General features: G+C 47.1%; 1 protein-coding gene across 4 annotated transcripts in view; it reads left to right on the top strand.

The window, feature by feature from the left end:
* Window positions 1-24,488, top strand: part of plekhg5b (pleckstrin homology domain containing, family G (with RhoGef domain) member 5b) — a 66,079-nt gene that overhangs the window by 27,728 nt on the left and 13,863 nt on the right. The window contains exons 1-7 of one of the 4 annotated variants that reach the window (XM_070969030.1): window positions 3,069-3,113; window positions 13,892-14,033; window positions 15,099-15,198; window positions 15,408-15,468; window positions 15,803-15,894; window positions 15,981-16,117; window positions 17,903-18,069. In XM_070969030.1, coding sequence (XP_070825131.1) covers window positions 3,111-3,113; window positions 13,892-14,033; window positions 15,099-15,198; window positions 15,408-15,468; window positions 15,803-15,894; window positions 15,981-16,117; window positions 17,903-18,069 — 702 coding nt within the window. In that variant the 5' untranslated portion in view covers window positions 3,069-3,110. Of the gene's footprint in view, window positions 1-3,068; window positions 3,114-4,010; window positions 4,044-12,858; window positions 12,900-13,891; window positions 14,034-15,098; window positions 15,199-15,407; window positions 15,469-15,802; window positions 15,895-15,980; window positions 16,118-17,902; window positions 18,070-24,488 lie in introns of those variants that run through there. The other 3 variants (XM_070969032.1, XM_070969031.1, XM_070969029.1) reach the window with 3 other exon arrangements.

The raw sequence follows: 24,488 nt of genomic DNA, 5'->3' as shown, positions 1-24,488 counted from the left end.
GTAGGTTTATCAGAGGTTTTTCATTGACTACCTGCTGCTGCTGGAAAAGCAGAACCAACTGCAGAGCCGGGCGATAATTCTCTGAGGGTTCCCTTTTCGCATCACGCCCTCCTGTCATTCATTGTTAATATAGGAATATTGATTAGAGCAGATCTATAAAGCAGCTGACTGAAGAGGACTGTGGGAACTGAAGAGAAATTCAAAGCGACACCGTCCTGTCATCCTGTAATTGCTGCTTGTGGTCTCGGTGGGCGTTGTTTAGCGGAAGTTGCATTCTCTGACTTTGAAGTCAAGTCGTCATGTTTGTCCTTCATATAAAAATGAAACTTATCTCACGTCATGAGCTGCAGCGCTGAGCTTCAAGATCACATGCTGACCCAAAATAATGATGTAACTCCGCTGAAATGTGGAAAAAGAGGATGTCTGTCCCTCAGGTTAATGGAAAAAATCAGTTTGACAGACATCCAGCAATAACAAACAAGCTGGACACTGACTTATGTCTGTCCATCCATACAATGTCTCATCAGGGAAATATAAGCACTAGTAAGGGGGGGTGTACCGCTGACGCCAGCCCAGCCCCCCAGGAGCATCCCAGTCAGGAAGCAGCATCACGGCAGACAGGGGAATAACAGGAAGAGGGTACCTGACCGGCGCTCCAATGGAAACGACCTTGTATGGGTCGACCAATATAGCCGGGGTTCAAAGACTTAAGAGAGGGCCCCCAGTGAGGAGACGGATTGAGACAGCAACCCCCCTAAATCCCTCGCATGTGAAGAGCCTTCTCATGGCAAACCCCACTAATTGTTGGTTTGCTCTGAGTGTTTGCAGAATGTAAACAACCGCTCCTTAATGAAATGCTGTGAGAATGGCGGCCTGCGCAGCTCAGTCAGAGAGGCGATAATAAGCTTTGAAAAGTCTCCCGTTCACAACGTGTCATTACGGCTGTGGAGGCACTTGCACCCTAAGTCGCTCTTAACTGAAGCCAGCCACGCAACCGTGGAACTTCCAGCAGCATCACGGGGGAAATATTCGCCTCTAATCTCGCCTCTGTTTCTGCGCTGCTTCTTCTCACACCGACTTGCTCATCACTTATCTTCACGCTCACATTTCCCTTTGCCCCCCCCTCTCATTTTTAACTGCTCCCCTTGAAGACTTGAAAGAATTCAGAGCTTATGGTTATTGAGGGGTTAATGCCAAGGTCAGGGATCAAGGGAAGGTCACTCGTGTTCAACCCCCTCCCCATCTCTGCCTCCAACAATGGCAGTGCCAGTGGGGTCTAATCCTTCACGGTAATTGCATCGCTGCTGTCCATTCTTTTAAATATAACCCCCCCCTAATTAAGGCTGACAGCGGGGGGTGGCGGGGCAGACATGGATTCAACAGTTCGCCTTGTTTTGAAGACACAGGACAAGAGGAGTTGGTTGTTTTTGTGAGCGAGCTAATTGCGGAGGACTTAAACGCGGTTCATGTTGGATTAACCTGAATGACAAAAGAACAGAGAGTGGTGGGCTGAGTGTTTGCGGTCAGCACTGCAGACCCTAACAGGACATCAGGCTATAAATCACACTTAGCAAGCTTAGCTCTTAGCTTAGCTCTCCCACACACACACACCACACCACGCTCAGGCTGCAGCTAATCCTCACTCATTTTCAGTTTGTTTTCTTGATCGATTGGTTGCCTGAGCTCATGTCATCATTTGTCTCGTCTCGTCACATGTCCTGAATATTTGCTTGCTTCAGTCAGTACTGCATCTCCGTAAAGCTGGTGGAAGCCTGACTTTTAGCCCCAAGCTCAAAAAACACTGGATCCTACATTTCCCATGATTCATGATTCTTCATAGTAATAATGATAATAAGAGAAAACTTTATTTGTATTGCACATTTCATACAAGGAGTGCAGCTGTTCACATGCACCTCATTACCTCATCAGACCCCCCCCCATTATTTCATTATTATAACTTCCCAGAGCCCCCAGCGATGTCTTCAGATTGCATGTTTTATCTAACCATCAGTCCAAAAGCCAAAAATATTACATTTACTATCATGTATGATTAAAAACAAGCAGCAAACCCTCGTATTTGTGGGGCTGGAACCAGTGAAAATTTGGCATTTTCGCTTCACAAACTGATGATTAATCAGTCGTGATTAATTGACAGATTAGTAATGTTTCGATTGACTAATCGATTAATCAGCTAATCGTCGCAGGTGCCACTGGGTCGCTGCGATGTCATCGGGGTTGTTTTTCTGGTGAGACAAAGCCACACAAGACATTACACAACGGCTCTCTTTGCCTGAGGAGCTGCGGTGACGTTAATTGGCTTGGACATGCAAAATGAGTGGATTTGGATGCGATAAGAGTCTCTTATCTGTTTTTGGTTGATCTGAACAGACTCAGCGCGGTCTCGTAAATGCGTGTGCGGTGATGTTGTCTGAGTGATGGTGTTTGCGTGAACAGATTTGCTCCCCACTCTGCCGCTGAGTGAACTTCCTCTCTTAACCTCCCCTCACCTCAGGGTCAAAGTTCAGATGAAGTGGTGAGTGGGGGAGAAACAGAGAAACGGTGACTTTCGCTCGCTGAGTTCGAGCTTCGGGCGGATCATCTGAAACATCTCAGAGCCGCTCGTCGGGTGGAAAACTTTGCTAATTCTCCGGAGAAGAGCGGATCAGTTTCAGTGGGAGTACGCATGAGTCAGCCAGGATGTGTGTGAGCTTGTGGGGGTGCGCTGGAGAGGGTGGGCGGGGTTGAATTTCTGTGTGTGTGTGTGTGTGTGTGTGTGTGTGTGTGTGTGTGTGTCTTCCCAGCAGACTGCTGTAGTAAACACAGGCAGCTTCTCAGCTTTGTCACCTCCTTTCGATCCCACCTGTCTGTCAGATTGACTTGGTCCGCTGTTTTCAGCCTGAAGATCAGGATTATTTTTAACACACTGACACACACACACACACACACACACACACACACACACACACACTCACTCATCTGAGGGACTCGAGAGTGTGTGCGATTCAGTTTGGGACTAAAACTTTCACCACCTGCTGCCTGTTGGACTTTGGAGATATTGATTGGCTCTGAAACTCAAAGAGGTTTCCTTTCCTGGGAAGTGGAGTTTTTCTATGGTGAGTAAATATAATGTGAAAGTCCGTCTTTGTCTTGTTACAACGCTTTTCTTAACAGACATGTCAGAGTGTGTGTTAGAAACCCTCAGCTTTAGCGCTGCATTATTGTGGTCTTCATTCGTTCTCTGTTAGAGCATGAAGTAGGATCACGACAGTGTTCATCACTGAACAATCCGCTGATTATTTTCTCAATCGATTCGTCTTTAAAGCATCAGGAAACAGTGACAGACACCTCAATGAAATCAGTAATCAATAAAACAGACTCCTAAACTCAAAGATATTGACTTGATTACACGTTAAAATGCGTAAAAGCAGGAAATTCTCCCATTTGAGAAGCTGGCAGATGACGGTTGATGGATTAATCACCTGCCCATCCACTGATCAGCTAATTGGCTAATTGCTGCGTCTCTGAGCCAAACAGTCGACCTTTAGGACAAATCCCCGCCGGCTGACCTTCCCGTTGTGAAATAACCTGTTTTTCTCCGTCTGTGTGAGGCGGTGAAGGTAGCACAGTCACATCTGTACAGACCAGCACTTTAAATCTGCTTTTCCTGCTGTGTCTGCATATTTCACATCTGCTTCTCATATCAGCAGACCAGTGCACCCCCTGGCACCCGCCGGCCTTCTCTCCTTTCCATATTCCTTTATACCAAATTGGAAAAGGGTCCAAATAATCAATTTCCATGTCATATTTGGAGCCGCTTGTGTCCAAATCACAGCTCTAATTTAACTTGGACTACCCTGTTCTTTTTTTTCCCTCTCACTTCCTCCTTTTTTGGTCTTGTTCACCGCCCTCCTGTCTATCTCTCCCTCTTCCCCTGCCCTGAAGCTATGGATAGGAAGGCTGGTTGCGTCATAGTCCAGCCAGCAGTGCCTGAGACAGCAGTCAGTACACTTGACGTTGTTAAGGCAGAGAGGGACCAGCTGCCGGTGAGTGGTGCTTTTCTCATGTGCTCGTATTGATCACCCCGGGCCGAGCGAGTCGGCCTCGGCTGCGTTTAGCTCTTCACTTCTAAGAGGATTTAGTGGCGTTTCTTTCCTGAAGGCCAGCTCTAGTGTGCTGTTTTACTCAGTGACGACACCGTGACAGTGGCATGTGTCATTTGGGTGTCATGTAAATATTTGACTGGGCCGCGGGGGCTGGGGGTCGGACGCGTTTCAGCTGAAGTTTATCGAAAAACAGCTAAAAATAAACAGCTAAAAACAGCTTTTGCTTCAGAGTTTTCTCAAAATACAGCCTGTAAAAGAATTTCCAGTTGCCAGTTTCAGTCATATTCGGATGAAAAAAGGGACTGTTTCCACTTGTCCGACTGGAAAACGAGGAGGTGATATTGTTCTGGGCAAACTTTTCTGCATGTTGAAACATACCTTTCACTGGAATGCATAGTCTGCCTCACTAAAAGGAGTTACAGCGTTTCCTGCGAGCATGTTTGTTCCTGAGTTTGTTGTTTCTGTGGCAAATGCTCAAACCGGGAGTGCTGTCAGACGGACGTTTGGGCAGTGTCTGATTTCATGTCGAGATTATTTGCATAGTACTCTGCTGTATGCGACCGAGCCGGGGATAGCGGGTAATGGAGATGTGACCGGTGTTGCTGCTGCCGTTCACTGTGGAGTTAATGAATATTCGGAGTCAGCACACCTGTAATTTGCATGTTTATTAGCAGGAGAGAAATGCAGATGTTCCATAATGGACTTCTGCTGTGCTGCAGTATAAATATGAAAGTGATGTCACTGCGTAAATGAGGCTGTTTCTCCTAAATGTCTGCAGTGTGTAATCTGGGAAAAAACCCCTCCTCTTCCTCAGATGTGTCACTGTGAAGAGGAGGATGGCATTATGAAATGCTCTGCACAGGCGCACAGTTTGTAGTCTGACATCCAAATACTATCAAACAAGTCAGTGAGTCACATAAACTGATCCTGAGTTTGATACATTGGATATGAGATGCTCTTTCAGGAGGTTATTCCAGGTCGGACTCGCACACACCAAGTTAGATGCTGAGATCTGGGAAAGCTGTGACACTGAAAGAAGCCACAAAGTGATTTAAGTAAACTGACTGAGCCGTTAGCTTGCTAATTGGCTAAATCCCTTCCGTGAACAGTGCTTGTCCTGTCACAGATTAGCAGCTGTGGCATGGCACGGCATGGCATGGCTCACCTGATCAAGTCACAGCAGTGTTTGATAAGTATGAAGAGTTTGGAGGGTGATGGGGGTTTTTCTTGGCCTTTGCAAAACTCATACCACAAGAGCAAAAGTGTGACGGAGTGCAGTAAGCAGTGTTTACAAGCTCTCATGAAAGCTTGAGCTGTTTGCATGCCCGGCTAACTAGCTCCCCGCCTGCTGTAGTAACGTAGCTTTGCCTCCGCAGGCTGGAGGTGCAGGTTATGTTAGAAGAAGCTCTGCTCAGCGCGGGAGTCCAGATGCTGCTATATCAGCGTTGAGGTTAACGTCGGCCGCTCTGTGCTGCTCTTTGTTTGATTTTGGAGGTTTACACTCCAGCAAGTGCAGCCAAACTTGTTATCAGGACAGTTTTACAGTACGTCCTTTAGTCCTCAGATGTTTTTCTCTTATTTAAGTGAAATATACTGATTAAAAATCCAAACAGCAAAGTATTAATCTTGCCCATCCTGATGTGGTTTTCCACAGAAAGCATCCAAACAAATTATGTTAGAATGCAACAATTAATTATGTGTTTATTTACACCGCTGTGCTGTGAGTGCTAACACGCTCTGCAGTGAAATACAAACACTGTGCTGCTTTAGCGTCAGCATTAATGAGCTAGCTAGCCACACCTGGTAAAATCTGCCAGTGACAGGCGTCGTTTCACGTGACAAAATTGTTGTCTGTTACTGAATGAATGCTCACCAGAATTTACCACTTCGGGTCCTTTGATGAACACACGCAGCATGTGTTTGGGTAACACGCGCACACACACACACACACACACACACACATACAGTGCCTCAGTTTGAGTAAACCCATATGTGTGCGAGGCGTAAGGACTGTATGGTACCAGAGCGAGGGTGAGTCGGTTAATAGGGAACAGGCATGCAGACAGGCAGGCAGTCTTGTTGCATAACGGCCGCAGTAAAAAAAAACAGGCCCTGGCTCTCCTCCTCCTCCGCCTCCTCGCCAGGCCAGAGGACAGATGGCGGCGGCGGCTGTCTCCCATGCCACTCCTCAACAGATGCATCGCTCATTTATTGAAAATCAGACTTGGACCAGGCCTGCCCAGGTCCCCCTTTGATCTCCTGCAGCCCGACTGGGCGCTGCTTTCAGTCCCACCTACCGAGCCACGGCTAATGGCAACTCTGTGTAATGTTTGGAAAGCAGGCCCTCTCTTCTCTTTAGAGAAAGGTAGCGGAAAAGACACATGTAGCCGAGATCGAGCTGCCTCGGCCTCTTTCGGCTCAGCGTGACGAGAAGCACGTGTGGCTCTTTAAACTGACGGTCGCTCATCATGAACAGCAGATCATTGTGTTGTTAGTTGCAGCTAAGAACCAATGAACGCCTTGACAGCACGTCTGATTGGTTGGTTTATAAGCTGAACAGCAAGTGTGGAGTTTGGATTTTCCACTTTAGTACTGATATCATCTGGGAAAGCCTTTGTCTTTTCCTTATCTTGCAGCCTGCTGAACACAGCAACTATACTAATATTAGATAGAAGCAGGAAACATTTGGTAGGTTCAGTCCTACTTTTAATTCGAGTCATATCATTCTAAAAGAAATTTATTTTCATTTTGTAGCAAAAATAAGATAAAATAGACAAAAATAAGTGATTTGAAGGCGTCATCTTGGGGTTGGGGAGCTTATTTTCTGACATTTATGGGTAAATTGACTAACTAAAACAACCCCTGGATTAATCACTGATGACAGTAATCATTAGTTACAGCCTGTATTGATGGTTTCTTGTGTGAGAGTGTCTTCTGGAAACGCTGTTAGCGTAAGATTTGACTTTGTCACCACTGCTGAGCATCGATATCAATTAAATAAAGTTGATGTTCAAGCATTACCTTTTTTTTTGCATTAGAAACATTTTGTACCATGTGTCTGTGTAATCTCAGCATGCACGGGTCAAAGGTCAGCACATCGGCGTCTTCGACTGTGAGCACCTCCTTTGAGTCGCAGACTATGAACCACTGATGATGTGTACTCGTGTCTGACTTTTGAGTTATCTTTGGTTAGTTTGGGGCTGTAGACTGCATGAGCTGGTCTGACCAAAGTCTGTCTGGATGTTTGACTGACTTCACTGCAGACAGACTATTTGAACAAGACCGTGCTTGACGCGACCGTGCGTGGGTGTGTGTTAATGGGGCCGCACCGGAGCTTTTCTCTGGTCGGTGTTTCCGTGTAAGACCGAGAGAGATGACAATGCCAAGAGTTGACTTGAAGCTACTGTGGGCAGACTCCCCCAGCCCCCCCACCCCCCCACTGATGAGGAGCAGTGTTGATGCTAACATAACTCACTGCTGAGGAGAATGTCGACCGGTTGCCAAATCAGTGATGGCTTTCGTGTCGGGACAGGACCTTAAAGCAGCCTCTTCAGTGGGAGTGGAGTGATGGTGAGCATTAAAGTTGGCCCGTGTAATTAAACACGGAGCGCCTGGATGTCACTCGCAGTCTCAACACAGACTGAAGTGCAGCGAGTGTCGGACAGAAGGTTGGCCCCGACGCTCCAGTTTGAGCTCGGCTCAGCCAAACACTGTCCTCCATTGTCCCCAGTGTGAAGCCTGAGTCGAGCTGTGGATTCAGGTCGCTTTGATGTTTCCATAGTGAGTGTGTGTGAAGGTTGATGATGACCGTTAGGAACAATGACTGGGAATTGAGTTTGCTCTATGGGTGTGGGCCTAACAAACAGCTGTTTGTGTGTGTGTGTGCTATAGAGCCGTACATGTGTGGGAACTCGTGTTTTCACAGTATGTCAGTAAAAGATAAGATTTTTTTTTTTTATTGTCTTGCGTCGTGTTTTTCTAAGGGATGCAGTAAAAGTACGTGTTGTACATTAACTCCAGCCCCACTCCTCCACACACTCACGCAGTCTAACGCACACACACTCCAACAGTAAACACAACACAATAAAGCGTTTTTTTTCCCAACATTTCTGCTTTATTATGATTGTGAGAGCTGGAGAGAGACAGGAAAGGCGGCGGGTGGAGCGGGGGTGGCGCGGTTGAACTACCGGGGCGCCCCAACACAATAAAAGCTTCTTTTAAAAACTTAAGATGGAGCTTATTTCCTCTCTTTGCCCGCTCCACCTGTTAATTCTCACCTGTCATATTATTATTCATGTGGTTGGCTACTCATTGTCTGGTGTTGACGTTCATTTATCCAGCTTTAGGGTCAACTTTAATCACCGGTTCTGCTTTGAAACCAGTCCTCGGTGGGTTAAATACCCAGATTTGTTAAGCTTTGACTAACAAATCTTTCATAGCTTCTCATTTTTAGCATGTGCTGAGTGTCTGTCCCATTGATTAAAAATGACAAACTCAGCTGCAGCACGTTAATCTGAGACTTTCGGCTTTCGTCGTCTGCTTAATGGATTTTCTGCCAGCTGGTGTCTTTACAGCGCCCAGCCTTGTTCAGGACCGTCTCGTCCGCTGTGCGGGACGGTCCCCACAGAAAAGCTCAGAGCGCTGCTTTTTAAAAGAGACGGGGCTCTTAACCGGACGAGCATTTGCCAAACCAACCTTTTTGTCCCCATGCTTCGTTTTTTCTCTCGTAAAAGTCCAAAGATCGTTTGAGAGCAGATCCAATAAAGCATGAATCTCACTTTTGTGTGTTTTCTGAGGGAACCATTGTCTCCCACGCAGGGGAAGAGAAAGGGGCCGCACCAGGCCGAAGTAGTGACCGGTAGTGAACTGTGTGTTTTTGTAGTCCAGTTCAACAAACAGAGTGGTGCCTCGCTGGCTGCGTCATTTCAATATTGGGAGACTCTTATCGTATCATCTGAAAGCTTATCACCTCAATAGTTCTGCATCAGGGCCTCGAGTATTTGGGGTAACCCAAGTGTCCCAACACACTATCAGCATATCATGTTTTGTACTTCTCATCTGATTTTCAGACTTGTAGCTAACATCACTAAACGCTGTCGAGCTCCATCAGTCTTCACACAACAGAACAAGGAAAGCCTGTTGACTGTCTGTGAAGATGCACCGTGATACTGGATCTAATGCTCCTCAAACACTCACACTTACACACAGGTGATGCATGCAATTACATAAGTGCTAGGTGTGCTCTGGCAGGACATGCTGTTCCGGAGGGGACTGAGCGAGGTTGGAGGGGGAGACGCAGTCAGGTTGCAACCAGATAAGATGTGGGAATCATTACTGAGCAGATTCACTGTCTGCGTCTCGCAGCAGCAGCAGCAGCAGCAGCAGCAGCAGCAGCAGCAGCAGCAGCAGCAGCAGCAGCAGCAGCGCCGTGATGGATGGGCCTCGTATCACATCGAGTCAGATCTGTAATCTGCCGTTGAATTTATCTGCAGCCTTTCCCTCCATGCGTCATATAATTCCATACACAAAGACTGATTACCCACAGATTTTCCAGCTTGCGAGGATGTGGCAAGCCATCCAAACGTATTTAAAATTGTCCTCAGGAGCCAAAATTGTGATGGTGGCGAGGACGCTGCTGCCAAATTGAAATGCCAAACTGTTGCTCTGAACCCACAAGTTCCATCCCTAATTATAAATCACGTTTAAGACGTTTGAACCTAAAGTCAATATAACTTTTCCCCGCTTTAATGTCTTTAGCATCAGCGGTGTGAAGTAGTCTTGCGCTAACTAAAGCCATTTGTTTGTAGATCAGTCTCTTAATTTATGTGATTGGCTGCAGCAAAGTGTGTTGGAAGAGCCCTCTCATGTCGCGTGCCAGCATTTGGAGGATTAAGTGTTAAGGTAATAATCCTGATTCACCTCAGAAGACTGCAGTCATCTTCTTCCAAACAAGAACAGCTTTATTACAGCTGGTGCGCTGCTCATCGATGACACAGCCTCAGAGCGGGCAAGCCCGTGTTTGTAAGTCCATGTATTTACTGTGTAGCCTGCGAGTGCGTGGGAGTGCTGGCGTGTTTGCGGGATGTGTGGAAACAAGGGTGCATAAGCAGGTGCCACGTGGCGTTGGATGTGCTAAGCCAAGACGAGGGCCGCTGTGGGGCCGCTGTGTATTCTCAGCTGCTGGGGAGGGGGGATGAAGGTGGTGCTCTGTGTGTGTGTGTGTGTGTGTGTGTGTGTTTGCACGCATGCATGCGGCGTTTTATCTGCAGTCGCTCATGCTCCCCCGAACCTCCCCACTAATCCGGCAAGATCTGAGAGCAGGCATGCGGGGGGGACACACGCGACACAAACTCACATGACAAATGTTGTCTCGCACACATTCAAACGCTGTCGGTATTAGACACGCATGGCCTCCCGTCAGCTGTCTGGCACGGTCACATTCTCTTACAGCTTCACTCACACACTCCTCCTCCTCTTCCTCCTCCTCCTCCTCCTCGCTGTGCTGGGAAAACTGATCCGGATAATGAAAGTCAGCTCGTCCTCGTATCAATCATCCCTCTCATTGATAGGAATGTTCAGTATTGCAAAAATCCCTGTTACACGCATCCTGAGCTCAAGCCTGGTTATTTTAGGTGCATATCTTCAGGTATCTGTCAGGAATGTAAGTTTACAAGCTTTTCTCGGCTCGTCGGAGTGCTTTTTGTTCCGCTCTCAGAGCCTCCCCTTCACTCTGTGATGCACTCGTTTGTCTTGGCCGAGCCGTCCGATGTTTTCAGCTGCTTTAGCTGCAGCAGGAATGTGGACGACCTGACTTCACAGGCCTACCTTTCTGGACTGCTGTCCGTCTCCACACCTCGTGCAGAACATGCCACCTCCGTGCGATGGGACATTTGACTCTGCTGCGCGAAAATGCACGCGTGCACTGACGTTGACTTCAGGGAAGCACAGGCGGGCGATGTTGTAACAGAGCCCTGCGACTTGTTTGCTTCTGCCACGAAGCCGTCTCCGTGGCGGCGCGGCCGTCAAGCGGCAGGTTGAGGTCAGTGACTCAGTCAGAGGTGAGACACTTCGCTCCTCTGTACCTGCAACACGTTGGACGTCATCAGCTGCAGCGGTTGAGAAATGTCTTAACGTGAACAGACCGCAGTCACCTCACAGTGAGCGCAGGACTGAACAGGATCTCAGAGAAAAAGCACTACACTTGTTCCTGACTGAAATACCTCAGCGACTCATGGGATTCAGGCATTCATGGCCCCCAGAGGATGAATCTACTGACTTTGGTGATCGCCTAACTTTCCCTTTAGCGCCATCTTTCAGTCAAATTTGTAGTCGTCCAGCAGTTTCCAACCAAATACCATTAAAGTTAATGTTATTCCCATCAGCCTCTGCTCTACTTTGTGGTTTGCGCTAATTAGCCAACGCTAATCTGTCAGCATTATAGCAGTTTGCATTGTCATTGTTAGCATGCTACTGCTGCTTGATGGTAACAAAAACATGCTGTAAGCCTCTGCACTGGCGTGTTATATCCCTTTAAGCTGATACGTTGAACTTAATAACAAACAGTTGCCGATTTACACATCCAGCAGACACGGAGAAACATTAGCATTCATTTCAAGTCATGTTTGCGTCCTTCTGATCAATAAGTCCAATATGTTCAGCAGCTTAGAGCATTGAAACCAGCTGTCGGCCGCAGTCTAAGACCACGTTATGACGGCGGTGAGAGTGAATCGAATTGTATGAAAATCCAAAAACGAAGAGCTGAAAGACGCTAAAACGCTCTGTAGGGCTGCAGAGTCGAGTGATTATCCTTTTAAACCCTTTCACATAGTCACGTAAAAATATTGTTTTTAGCGGTTTTAAAGGTTAATGCTGGTTTTTATTACAGCTTGGATCTTATTTTCATAGGTCTGGTAGTAATAATAACGCTGGAATGCTCTGACTGCTTGTATTTCTTGCTGTGTCCTGCTTTGTTCTAGTGGTGTCAAAACCATTCCCGCTCCCAGATCTCAGCAATTACTTAAGTACGGTGTTATCATAACTGATAGAAATGAGCTAAAACTATGAAAATAAGACCCATTTGTCATAAACTAGAGTCCTTTAATGGCGTTGTTGGAGGAGAGCGTCACGTGTTCCCACTGTAAACAAAGCCACTCTGGAAGCCTCACTGATTCTTGTCTCAGTCTTTCTATTTAAAACCTCTCTCTGGTTGGGGGCTCTGCTTGGGTATCGTGACCCTGGGCGTATGAGGGGAAGGGAGGAGTCGGTGCTGGTGGTGGCGGAGGCCAGAGAAGAAAGGGAGCGAGAGGAAAAAGAGGAGAAGACCCTGGCTAGTGGAGCTCAGAGCGGGGCTGTTTAATCTCTGCAGGACCGTCAGATGGCTTTGACAGAGCACAGGCACCAATTAGGCTGCAAGATTAGGGAGGCTTTGTTCTTCTGAAAAGCTTCTGGATGGACCTTTTTTTCTCTTCCTTCCTGCCTTGGGTTTATATCTTCACTGGGACTCCTCACCCTCCCACAACCATATCCCTCCCTCCTTCCCTCCCTCCTTCTGTCCTCCTGCAGCCCTGCGACTCGCTTCTTAAAATCTGTGATTATACCTGGCTAGACATTGAGAGGAGTGGATTAATAAGGCAGCTCATTAGCGTGGCTTGACAGGGGCACGGTGCAGAGTGAATTAGCAAGCCATCGAGGTGGCCGGTTGGATGTTTACCGGGGTCCCGGGTGCCCGCTGGCATGGATACGGAGCCGAATTACAGGAGTGAGGAGGACTCCTGCTCCGGCCTGCAGAATGTGACGGTAGAGTACCAGAGGAGGGCGGAGAAGGAGTCTTTTCTATTGAAGTCTGAGTAACTTGATTGCACTTCAGCTGTTATGTTTAGCCAGAGCGTGTGGCGGTGCATCTGTTAACACAGTCACCCAAGACAGGCCTGTAGACACTGTTTGGTCAGGGGATGACACCTCTTATGCATCTGTAGTTGTTGTGTTGACATGAAAACTACATTCCCTAGCTTGCTTTCAATTCCCCGTCGTGCACACAGACACATATTTACACACACTCGCGTCCACAGACACACTGCTCCTCTGGAGTGCATGGAAACAATGGCAGGAAGTACATTAGCAGGACCTCTATTGTATCTCCCCATACATCCTCGCTTCCTGAGCTGGGTGTGGGTGATGGCGAGCGGGGACGCAGGGTGGAGTGAGGAGATGTAGGAGAGCCCCCCGGTGCCACCGGGCCGCTGGCGAGGTGAGGGAAAGAATAGCCGGGGTGGGGCGGGGGGCGCGGATCTGTCTGGGCCGAGGCTTAATCCTGCAGCCTTCTGCCGCCCGTCGCCTCGGCTGCGGAGCTTTCGGAGCTCTGCGGCCTGGAAGCCTCCCAGTCGCTGACCTGCGGTCGGTTTCATTGTCTCACCTCTCGGGATACGAGTTTGGCTCATGTAAGCGCAAGCTGGTCCCAGATCAGCACACGAGGTGAAAAGCTAACTTTAAGTCAATTAGTTGTCGTCCCACAGAGGGGGACAGATGGTGGGAAGGTGGGAGTCAGCAGACCTCAGGAATGCCCGTGGCAGCCTCTGCGGTCACTTAATTGTGGCAGAAACAATAGTCAGGCAGGGAGCTGTTTATTCGAAATGTGTGTGACTGTTTTACCCGTTCCACTTTGGCCCAGTCTTTAAAAATGTTTTTGTATTTTAATCTCTGGTGTACTCGGCACTTCTGACTGTCTCTTGTCCCCTTTTCCCCTTTTCCCCCCTGTCTCTGTCTCTGTCTCTCTCTGTTTGCGCTCTCAGGTTTGCCACCACCCAGACTGCCTCGACCTGAATAACAAAAGCCCCCTTCACCTGTGTGAGTCATGTGACTCACGCTGCCATTCAGAGAACACAGACAACATGCACTTTGACCGGCACCCCCGCTTTGACTTACAGCCTCAAGGTGGGCTTGCAGTATTTCTTTATTTGGTATCGTCTCTCTTACAGTGACATCATACCCGTTGCCTCATTACTGTGTAAATAAAGGACATTGTGTTAAGTTGATCTCTACATCAGGACATTTTTCTGATATTAAAGGGTTGGTTCATCCAAATAACGATAAACTAATTTTCCCTCTAATCTTTCATCCTGATGATCAGACTCTCATGTCACTTCATTCATTCAGCCTAGCTTTGCATTAATGTTGGTCAATATCTTGCATCAGTAGCAGGTGACAAATCCATCCTGTTGATGTCATTTGGAGTCGGCGTGGAAGCTGAACTAGCGATTGCAAGAAGCAATTAAATTTTACTGTTCAGGAGCTGTTACGACCTGTACAGCTGTGTCAGTCTCATCTCTGCTTGTGGCCATTTTTTGGCTATTTTTCATGCGTGTAGCTGTGCAGAAAGCAAGCTGCGGCAGGAAGATGACGCCAGCGTTTCTAATCCTGCCTGTACAGCTCTGATTGGTCAATTGTTTTCGCAACCGGCAGAAACTCACTGGGAATAATGCAAAACGAGAGTATTTGGATGTTTTTTTTGTTTTTTGCTGAAGCCTTGTGATATCCATCCCTGAGGTTTCAGCCTCCACATCAACACGATGCAGGTAAATTGAATTTTGTCAAATCTGGCATTGTGGGACCCACACTACAACTTGAGTCCTGTCTTTTTTTTTATATCTATTTGGCAAATTGTCTAGTAGCAGTTCCTGTTAGCCGTATAACCCTGGATTAGTTCTGCAGTTATAAGGGCTATCTTTTCTCTATGATTTCATATGGATTTATGGACGTATTGTCATTATGGACATCAGAGATAATAATGACAAATCCCAAAGGAGGGAAATCTCAGACAACATTGCACCAAAACCTCGACAAATTGAGGCAAAACTATCAGCCTGAGTGCATGCCACGAGAGTCAGGGGAGAAAATCTGCTTCTTGTTCATTTGGGTGAACCGACCGTTTAAAGCCTGATACTAAAAGTTGCTTTAGATGTGATCCAACAGAAGGAATGACTGCTGTGTTTTCTCTAGCCTCCATCCTGGCTCGGAACGTGTCCACGCGCTCCTGTCCCCCGCGCACCAGCCCCCCCTCCGACCTAGAGGAAGAGGATGAGGGGAGCAATGACCGCGGGTCGGTAACCCTCTGTTACATCACACCAGTGTTCATGTATTCCTGCCTGTCAGCAGAGCTCTCGTCTTTTAAGGCTGAATTACAGCCATGAAATGTGTGTCTCCTGACAGGTTTCCATCTCCACGGTCACGCTGAACAGGACGTTTCTCGTGTTCTTTGTAAGATCTGATATATGAAGGTGTGGTAACGTGTGTCTAACTGTTTTGCAGGGAGCGTAAAACAGGGGGGATGAAGTTGGTGAAAAAGAAGCCACGGAGACGACACACTGATGTAAGTTATCATGCAGACACACATAAACGTGCCCCCCAACGTGTTCCTGGAAGGAGGCCACATCTTTTTCATTTGTCATTTGTCGCCCACTTATCTGCGTGTGTTTGGTACAAGCAGAGAGTCGTGCAATTCGAAAGCAGCCGCCATTATTCTCTGCAGCGATGGTATAACATAGTGGCATCTCCCAGGCTGCTCTGTGAGCCAGGCAGCGCAGTGAGAAGGAGCCCCCCTGTGGATCGGCTGAGAGCTCACATACAGCAGGAGCCCGGGGGGTGGGCCGGCAGAGCTGCAGCCCCACCTGAGTAAACTGACAGTGTGTGTGTTCTCCCTGCAGGACCCCAGCAAGGAGTGCTTCAGCCTAAAGTTTGATCTCAACGTGGACATAAACACAGAAATTGTACCTGCGATGAAAAAGAAAACTCTGAGGTAAGAAGAGGACGAGCGGCCTCGCAGCGTGTGCTGCGAGAGTTTGAGCCTTAATTAACAGCTTCTGTTCATTTGTGTGTCACCAGAGAGGTGCTAGCTCCAGTGTTTGAGAGGAACGGCATCGAGCTGTCCCGGGTCGACCTGTTCCTGGATCAGTCCAACACGCCGCTGTCCCTCAACTTCGAGGCCTATCGTTTTGGAGGGCACTACCTCAAAGTCAAAGGTAAAAGACGAACATGGGTCATACGAACCTGATCTATCGCTGCAGACTGACCACCGCCACGGACGAACATCTGATGTGAAATGTTTTATTAGACAGACTTTGAGGGGAAATGTCAGGCTGGTGCACGCACACACATACAGCCCTCCTTTAGCAGAACATATTCCCCACTTCGATTCCAAAAGCGTCGTCTGTATAAGCAGCGTGTCGGGTGCAGCGGCAGAAAACACTTTCTTTTGTACTCCATCACTTTGATGTGCCAAAAAAGCCCAGCATCGGATCTCATTAGGCTGCACGCTATGCTAATCAGATCAACTGCAGCTGAGCTCGTTTGCATTTACAGTCGAAGCAGAAATTACGGGAACTTTTGCACTCTTGCCTTTAATTTGGCAGGTGCAGTAAATATCCCTCATTATCCCACATCAAATATATTTCATGTCATGAATCCATCGGCAGCATTGAACAGTTGAAACAGAACTGAGAGACAGCAGGAAGCCTTTCGGTCTTGTGCTGCTCAGTCATGCTGCATCTCAGACGTCACACTATTCTCATCTGTGCTCCTTTAACAATGACTGAGCTGCACTGATGAGGGAGGCCAGTTTCCTCTTACAACACGTTTCTGACGGGGAGGAAGAAGGATGGACTGCATCCTTAAAAGTCATCTGAACTGCAAAGGAAAAACTTCTTGATCCAGAAGTGTTGTTTAGTTTCCCATGAGTCTTAATAACGCAGCGCCTTTTCCCTCGATGCCTCAGTGGAAACTGGGAACGGTGCCTCCTCGCTGCCGTCGCTGCTGTTACACTTGCTGCAGCCTCTGGATCAAAGGCCTGTTTAAGCCCTCCATAAAAGAGATCCTATGCCATGACTGATTGCTATTCTTTTGAAAGCGTCACCATCCCGACTCGCACCGCTCGACCACGGTTTGGAGTTACATACAGTCTGAAACACAGAGGTCGAGGGCTAACAGTCCACAGCTGTTTGATCACGTGGTGGGAGGGCGACTGAGATTACATGTTGTTCTATGTTGTTAACTTTCCATTAAATCTCTAGAGCTGTAATCAGTATTTTTAGATTAATAATGGACCACATGACTGTACTGTATGTAAATGGCTTGTTTGCACTGATGAGGCCCCTCAGCTACATGAAGCCTTTCAGCGTCTTTTCGCCTTGTTGTCATCGCACTTTTTTCACCTGCAGCAGGCAGAAAATGACGCTGTGTAGCCAGCAGCAAACCACAAGTTAGCGACTAGCTGAGGAGCATTTTGCACCTAAAGACCCAAATAATTCCCTCAGAGCTAAAAGAGAATAAATGTTGGCCTTAAATTCACCTGGTGCCCACAGACACAGCTCAGGATGGATGATATTGCATCTGCTGGATGTGTAATTGGACAATTGTTTAAGAACAAGCTCACCATGAAGTTGGTCATATGTCAATGTTGTGTCCACGACTTGTTTCAGCAGCCCCGGAGAGGCCGCAACAGGTTTAATTTAAGTCCATGATTGTCCTGCTTTGGTTGGTATTATCCCTTCCACAGTGTTTACAAGAGCCTGTTAAAGGATTTAACTTCAAGAAAAAACAATGAGCGCAATACTTTGGGTGTGGTGCTCACTTTAACATGACTCAAAATCTAAAAAAAAGAAAAGTGAACTTTACATGACACACTCCAGCGTTGACTGTAGTGGCTCCTGCACTGGAAAACAAACAAACAAACAAACGTAATGATCTGAGCTCTGTGCAGGTTTTCACTTCACAGGATTCTTTACCGCCTCTTTTTTTTTTCCATTCAGCACGGCAAGGCGATGAGCTGAAGGTGGAGCAGGGCGTGAAGGATCTGCGCTCGCTCAGCCTGCCCAACATGAAGCCGTCTGCGGGTCAGAGCCCCTACATCCTCACCCCAGGCAGCGAGAGGGTGGAGCATGGATCGCTGGGCCGCAGAGAGAGCGTCGATCTGTTGGTGAGTTGCATCATCGTCGTCGCATCGTTCGACAGCGGCTGTATTTCGTCTGACACTCCGGTTCAAAACAAACCAAACTGTCTGTCAGGCTCATCAAACCAAAATACGCCACCCCTTCAAAACAAACACAGACACGGACACACCCAGTGACTCGCACCGCTTCGCCACACCCTTCACTGTTTTCCATAGCTTCACCTCCTCTTCCTACACTCCCATCATGCCTTGAGACAGCGTAGTATCTCATGGTAATCCCATCATGACCTCATCGCATTGCGTTATCTTTATCTGCCCAGCACAAACCTGGGAATGTATTTTTGGATTTCCGATTGGGTCTCCTGCCAGCGGCGTGTCGCTCTCTGTCCATCCCTTCAGTCTCATACAGTGTGATGATGAGTTCACTCAGGAACACTCTGTGCCACTTCAGCACTTCCTGCAGCTACAGGAAGTGCTTGTTTTGTTACTGATGAGTGATGCTGAGGGGCTGACGGAGGCCTGATCCACTTGGCTGCCAAACGTGGAGCATGGAAATAGGGCAGACAGTCATCAGGTTCATGTTTTGGCACTCTGTGGACTGCAGTGACGTGGGCCCGGAGGTCCGGCTCTTAAGGATGACAAAGCTGTTTGCTATGATATACGTAATATTACTAAATAGTAAAAGATGTTCCTTAGTTTCTGTTGCTGTTTGTGTCAGTTTTCCCTTCTCATCCAGCACATTTGAGTTTCTGATGATCACAGCAGCTGATTTACCACCTGAAATGGGCCCTCGGTTTCAAACAAAAGCACACTTCTCTTCTCTTTTCTAGCTGGTGACCGTCGGTTTTGCCGGTTGTTATCGCTGTCGCTAGCAAATTTCTCCCGCCGTAGCTAGCTAGCTAATGAAGCCACCATTCAGTTCAAAGACATGGTTGGAAATGCTGTCTCCAGCTGACTCATTTTTAAACAAAACCGAAATAAAGGGGTCTTAAATATGTAGTTTATGGCTACTTGCATCCTGTTGTGCTAAAAAAAACTGACACTGAAGCTAACATGCCTGAAGCTAAAGCTAACATTCATAGTTAGCTTAGTTTCTGTTGCTGTTAGTGTCAGCTTTCCCTTCTCATTCAGCACATTTGAGTTTCTGATGATCACAGCAGCTGATTTACCACCTGAAATGGGCCCTCAGTTTCAAACAAAAGCACACTTCTCTTCTCTTTTCTAGCTGGTGACCGTCAGTTTTGCCGGTTGTCGCTAGCAAATCTCTCCCGCTGTAGCTAGCTAGCTAATGAAGCTACCATTCAGTTCAAAGACATGGTTGGAAATGCTGTCTCCAGCTGACTCATTTTTAAACAAAACCGACGTAAAGGGGTCTTAAATATGTAGTTTATGGCTACTTGTGTCCTGTTGTGCTAAACAAAACTGACACTGAAGCTAACATGCCTGAAGCTAAAGCTAACATGTCCCAAGCAAACAGTGGAATGACATGAAAATAAAGGCGCAGCATTGTTTCTGTGTAGAGATAGTTCGTCCTAGAGGGGGAAAATGTCAAATCAGAGTGTTTTCACGGGATGTTTTCACTTTTAACATCACAAGAGAAAAGGTTTTCAGTTTGAGGACCGACGTGTATCAGATACATAATGCTAATGATCTTGGCTAATGTTGGTTTGGGTTGCTGCAGTGAAAACTTCCCCAAATCCAGTGAAGAGCAGAACAGAAGCAGTTACGTTATTGGTTTTACGTTATGAGAACATGCAGGATCGTCCTCCACTCGCAGGGAAATACTACACAGTGGATTCGCTCGTTAAGGATCGAGCCTTTTCTGAACAAAGGTCTGTTTTGGTTTCTAAGCTGTGATGGAGGAAGAGGATTGGCAAACAGTCAGTTCCCTGTTTTGTCTGACGGCGACTCTAAAACCCAAAGATCTTAACAACAACACAATATTTACAACAGCTACAGAACAGCTCAGGTTTATGAGCTCAGCAGTTGAATATTTTATGATGTAAAAACGAGGGATTGAAGTCGCTTCCTCTGCGTGACGGCACTGACACGACGAGCAGCTGAACAAAGTGCTGCTTTACCAACATCCAGTCCAGCAGAGCGCATTCATATTTACATCAACAGGTGTTTTGTCACTTATTGCCAGATCTTTAACACGTTGCTCAAACTTGAATCATACTGATGCTGTCGTCAGTGTGTCCTGCAGAAGCATTTCCTGTTTGGAAGGACGTGTACGCGGGGGGGCGGCTCCATCCCCAAAGTATTAATACTACTGATTTGATACGGAGTAATAGCAGGGCCTGGATCTCTGATATCAGGAGCACTGTTGATGCTTTTGATTGTTAAAAGCAGCTAAAGCACCCAAAGTGTCTCTCTTTGTGACAAACTGAGCTGTGCCGCCTCATTTTCGGGGGGGGGGGGGGGGGGTTTGGTGTTCACTCGGGTTGAGGCTGTTAGCTCGTGAGCTGGCCCGCTGCCTGAAACAAGTCATTGGTTGTTAAACACCCTTGAGGCAAGTCTAGACCCACGTTCAGGTGAGTTTGATTGTGTGTGTGTACATGCACACACTGTAAACAGACTTGATGTCATCATGGCTTTGGGCAGGGCAGCAGGTAGTGGCTCGGTTAAAGCGTTTTAATGCCATCTGCAGCAATCAGTCACTTCCATTAGTCATTAAGCGGAGACATAAACACTGCGGGTTGCTGAGGAAAGTGGAGTTTTAGTCATGCAGTCGTATCTCACCGCGCTGAAGCGCTGTATTTCATTCAGTTTGGGCCATCAGACAGCGTAATTCCCCTCGAGGAATTCTGCCAGAGAATTTCAACGTGCCCAGGCTGCAGGTAGAGACACGTCGGCGTTACAGGCTGTGAGCGTGTGGAGAGCGACGAGGGGGATGAAATCAGCTGTGGCGCCCTCCTCACGGGGGCAGCAACGTCCTGCTCCTGATACTCACATGGAAGCTGGTGCGTCTGTTTGTGTGTCCCTCAGTGAGGGAGGAGAAGTGATGCCATTTTAGGAGTTTTTTGTGAAATAAAACATATCTGACGTCAGTTATTGTTTCATACGTGAAAACACGTCTGAGCAGAAATTCACTGATTCATATGTCTGTGTTATGACAGTAAATGCATCAGTAAACTACTAATATATTTTGGTGTTCAGAATGAAAATGTCAACTCGAGCTCTTGGAAATTGACTATTTTCTGATACTTTATAATTAATTGGTTAAACTGAGAAAATACTCAGCAGTGTAATAGATGATGGAAATAATCTGCAGCCCTCCATTTCTCATTTCTCTGTCTTTGAACTGTTCGAGAAGAATGACTCATGAATTATTTCCCCCTTTGACCCAAATAAGAGTCTCTCGCCGCTGAACCCGAGCTCATTGAAGTCTATGGATACTTCCGTCTTGTAGAGACTCGGCAGCAGAAACCTTGTGATCCGTTTTGGGTGTCAGCCCATGTTTTATGAAAGCTGTTTGGAGGACAAAAGCTCTCCTCGGACATGTGGGCACTGAGTGCAGTCTTTGAGTTTCTATGGCAGCAGCTTTGGCACGCACCATAAAACGCATGTGTGCCTGCTTTTTATGGAATCAAGCGCTCCGCTCAAAGGAGTTCAGATATTTGCCTGGTGACTGGATTCGGCATGGCAGCGGCTTGTGCCAGGCCTCGGAGGACACGCAGCCAAGTCCTGTCCTTTTCTGTCCAGAGTTACTCTTTTGTCTCAGTGAGGTATTTTCAAATTTACGATGGCATGCATGTTACATTTTATAGGCTCTGGCAGGATCGTGATGCGCTGCAGAGAGCCCTTATGATCCAGATTGATTATTTTACAACAGGGGAGCCTCGGCCAAGCGCTCTGATTGGTGGAAGACGCATTCCAGCGTCTCTGATAGTTCCCATAAAGCAGCGCCGCCCGCCTGCGCCTCGCACTTATTGCCCCATCAGCAAGTAATGCAAGTTTCACACACTTTACATCTACCTAGAACAAGTTCCACTTTACTCTGCGTGGCTCAGTGTGTGTGTCAGTAAACTTCACGAAACTAAAACTGCCTTCGAGGGTCGGGATCCCCCTCCTGTCCACACTGACGCTGTGACTCATTTGACCTGTTTGGCCTGTTGGAGTCATTTTTCCTCAGGGCCAGGCCTCAGGATGGAACAACACGACGACAGGTCGACAAAGCACAAACAAAACCTTACACACATTGCTGACGGTGCAGGCTCTCGCTTGTCTCTTCTTTTCCTGAGAACAGAAACTGCAACTTTTACAGTCGTCATAAAGATAAGTGGCTCATCTGGGACTTCCAGTAAGCGCGTACAGTACATTGACCCTCGCTGTCTGCCGCTCTGCCCTTTTTATGTAACCCACAACCATCAGATGCCACAGCACGCTGAATGCAACAGTCCGCCGCTCTCCACTTTCTGCCTCTGAGGCCACTTAAATACCCACATATCCGATCATTTCAGACAGTGATTGCAAATCACAGCTCCCAGGATCACATTACAGGTTGTAGTTGGATGGTTTTCACTTTCCCAGGGACTTCATGTCAAGTAATGGATCCTCCATCTGTGTGCCATGGCTCAGGCCTCCCATAATGCACTCCTCCATCACGTCAGGGAACCCTTCTGTGCTCTCAGCACTAGGTGTCTTTAACGTGGAGTCCCTGAACGCACCGAAAGCTGATCAGACATGTAACCATGTTTATTTATTCTCTGATCAGACGGTTCCTGTTTACGTCCAAGTGTTGCCGATTTCTCTTTGTGTTTAGACGTTTAACGTGTGAGAAATTTGGCTTCTTTTTAAAAATAAAACTGCAGAATTTCATTGAAAACACAGCCATCGTATCCTCTCTGGTGTTACTTTTCCTTCAGAAGAAAACTTGCTGCTTGTTTTGACAATTTTAAGAATTTGAGAAGTTTGTTTTTGGCTTTAATTCATAAAAGCTTTATTTCGCTTCTGCTCCTGAAACTCAGGTGTGATGTAGACACTGATACTAAGGACAGTCTGTCCTTTTTCAAACAGCTCAAATATGAGGATCTGCCTCAGTAACCTCAGTATTTGTGTTTTGGACTGTTGTCGTCACCTCGGGGCTTTAGGATGTTGCGATTGTGAAAAACTTTCTGAAGACCAAATGAACGAATAATGAAGGTAAACAGCAAACAGTTGCAGCCTCCGCCGTCGAGGCAGAGGCTCCCGGCTTTGCCGCAGGCGTGGAAGAGTTTGTTGTGTCATAGACAGCAGAGGTAGATAATGTTGTTTCATAATAGACAAAGACTCCTGGAAAATACTGTAGCTGACAAAAGGCCTGAAGACGCCCGAGGGCTGAAGACACTGCGATGACGCAGCGAGCCCACATGAGACAGTGAGAGGAGTGTCCTGTCGTCTCACTGTTTGCGCACTGAACCCAAGACAGAGCGCATTCTCTTCACCGCGGAGGGATTAAAGCGTGTTTTCAGTGATACTGTATTCAAGCGGCTGGTTCAGCTCATACAATGCAGTCGGTGAACTCGGCGGCGGGAGCAATTGTCGTTATTCATGAGCTCTGTTTGAGACTGGCTCAGCTCAGTGTTTTTACCTGCAGCCCAGCTGAGGGTGGAAATGAGCGGAGACACGTCCGGCAGCCACCTCTCCTCTCCCTGTTAGCTCACAATGGGGACAGTTGTCGATTAGCACAGAGTCACTTTGAATGACAATGGTTGAATGAGCGGCGGTCACACGGGCCTTCGCTGCCTCATTGAAGCTGAAGAGTTGAGCTGAAACATGAGGCGCTTCCTCACAGCAGCCAGTACAGTTTGTTAATGGAGTGAGAAGTGTCAGCGGCTGAGTCGATAAGGTCTCTGGCATGAATACTCGAGGATAATATTTAGATTTACAGTTTGCTTTCGAGCGTGCAGGAAGTTTAATTTTATTCCTGCCGTCAGTGTCAGTTTGTTAAGTAAGAACTGCCTGAAGATTGGACTATCAGAGCTGCAATGATTAGTCATCAGAAAACCAATTTTCACTATTTGAATTATCAATTTGTCACTTCAGTCGTTATTCAAGCAAAAAAGAACTGAAATATTCTCTGATTTCAGCTTCTTTTCTCAGTTTTATGTCATTTTAATATTTTAAAGAATATTTTGAGTTTTGGACCCTAGCTCAGACATTTCTAGACATTTACTCACTATCGTCTGATCATGAATCATTTAAAGTGAACGTCTGTGTGTAGCTGCAGTCCTAAAGTACATTATATTATCATATATTTCTTAATCACTCAATTTGAGTACCATATTAGATTATCTGGACGTTTTATCAGACATGAACCTCTCAAAACTCGCTCCTGTCTGTGTTGCTGTTTGGATCTAAAATTAGACTCATTCCTGTCTGAATCCGACTCGTCCGCTCTGTCTGATGCTGAGGCTGACTCATGCGTTCGGCAGCCATTCTCTTAATGAACTAATTATATAAGG

This window comes from Chaetodon trifascialis, chromosome 8 (assembly GCF_039877785.1).
Source record: "Chaetodon trifascialis isolate fChaTrf1 chromosome 8, fChaTrf1.hap1, whole genome shotgun sequence".
Taxonomy (NCBI): Eukaryota; Metazoa; Chordata; class Actinopteri; order Chaetodontiformes; family Chaetodontidae; genus Chaetodon; species Chaetodon trifascialis.
This window is presented reverse-complemented; position numbering and strand designations above follow the sequence as displayed.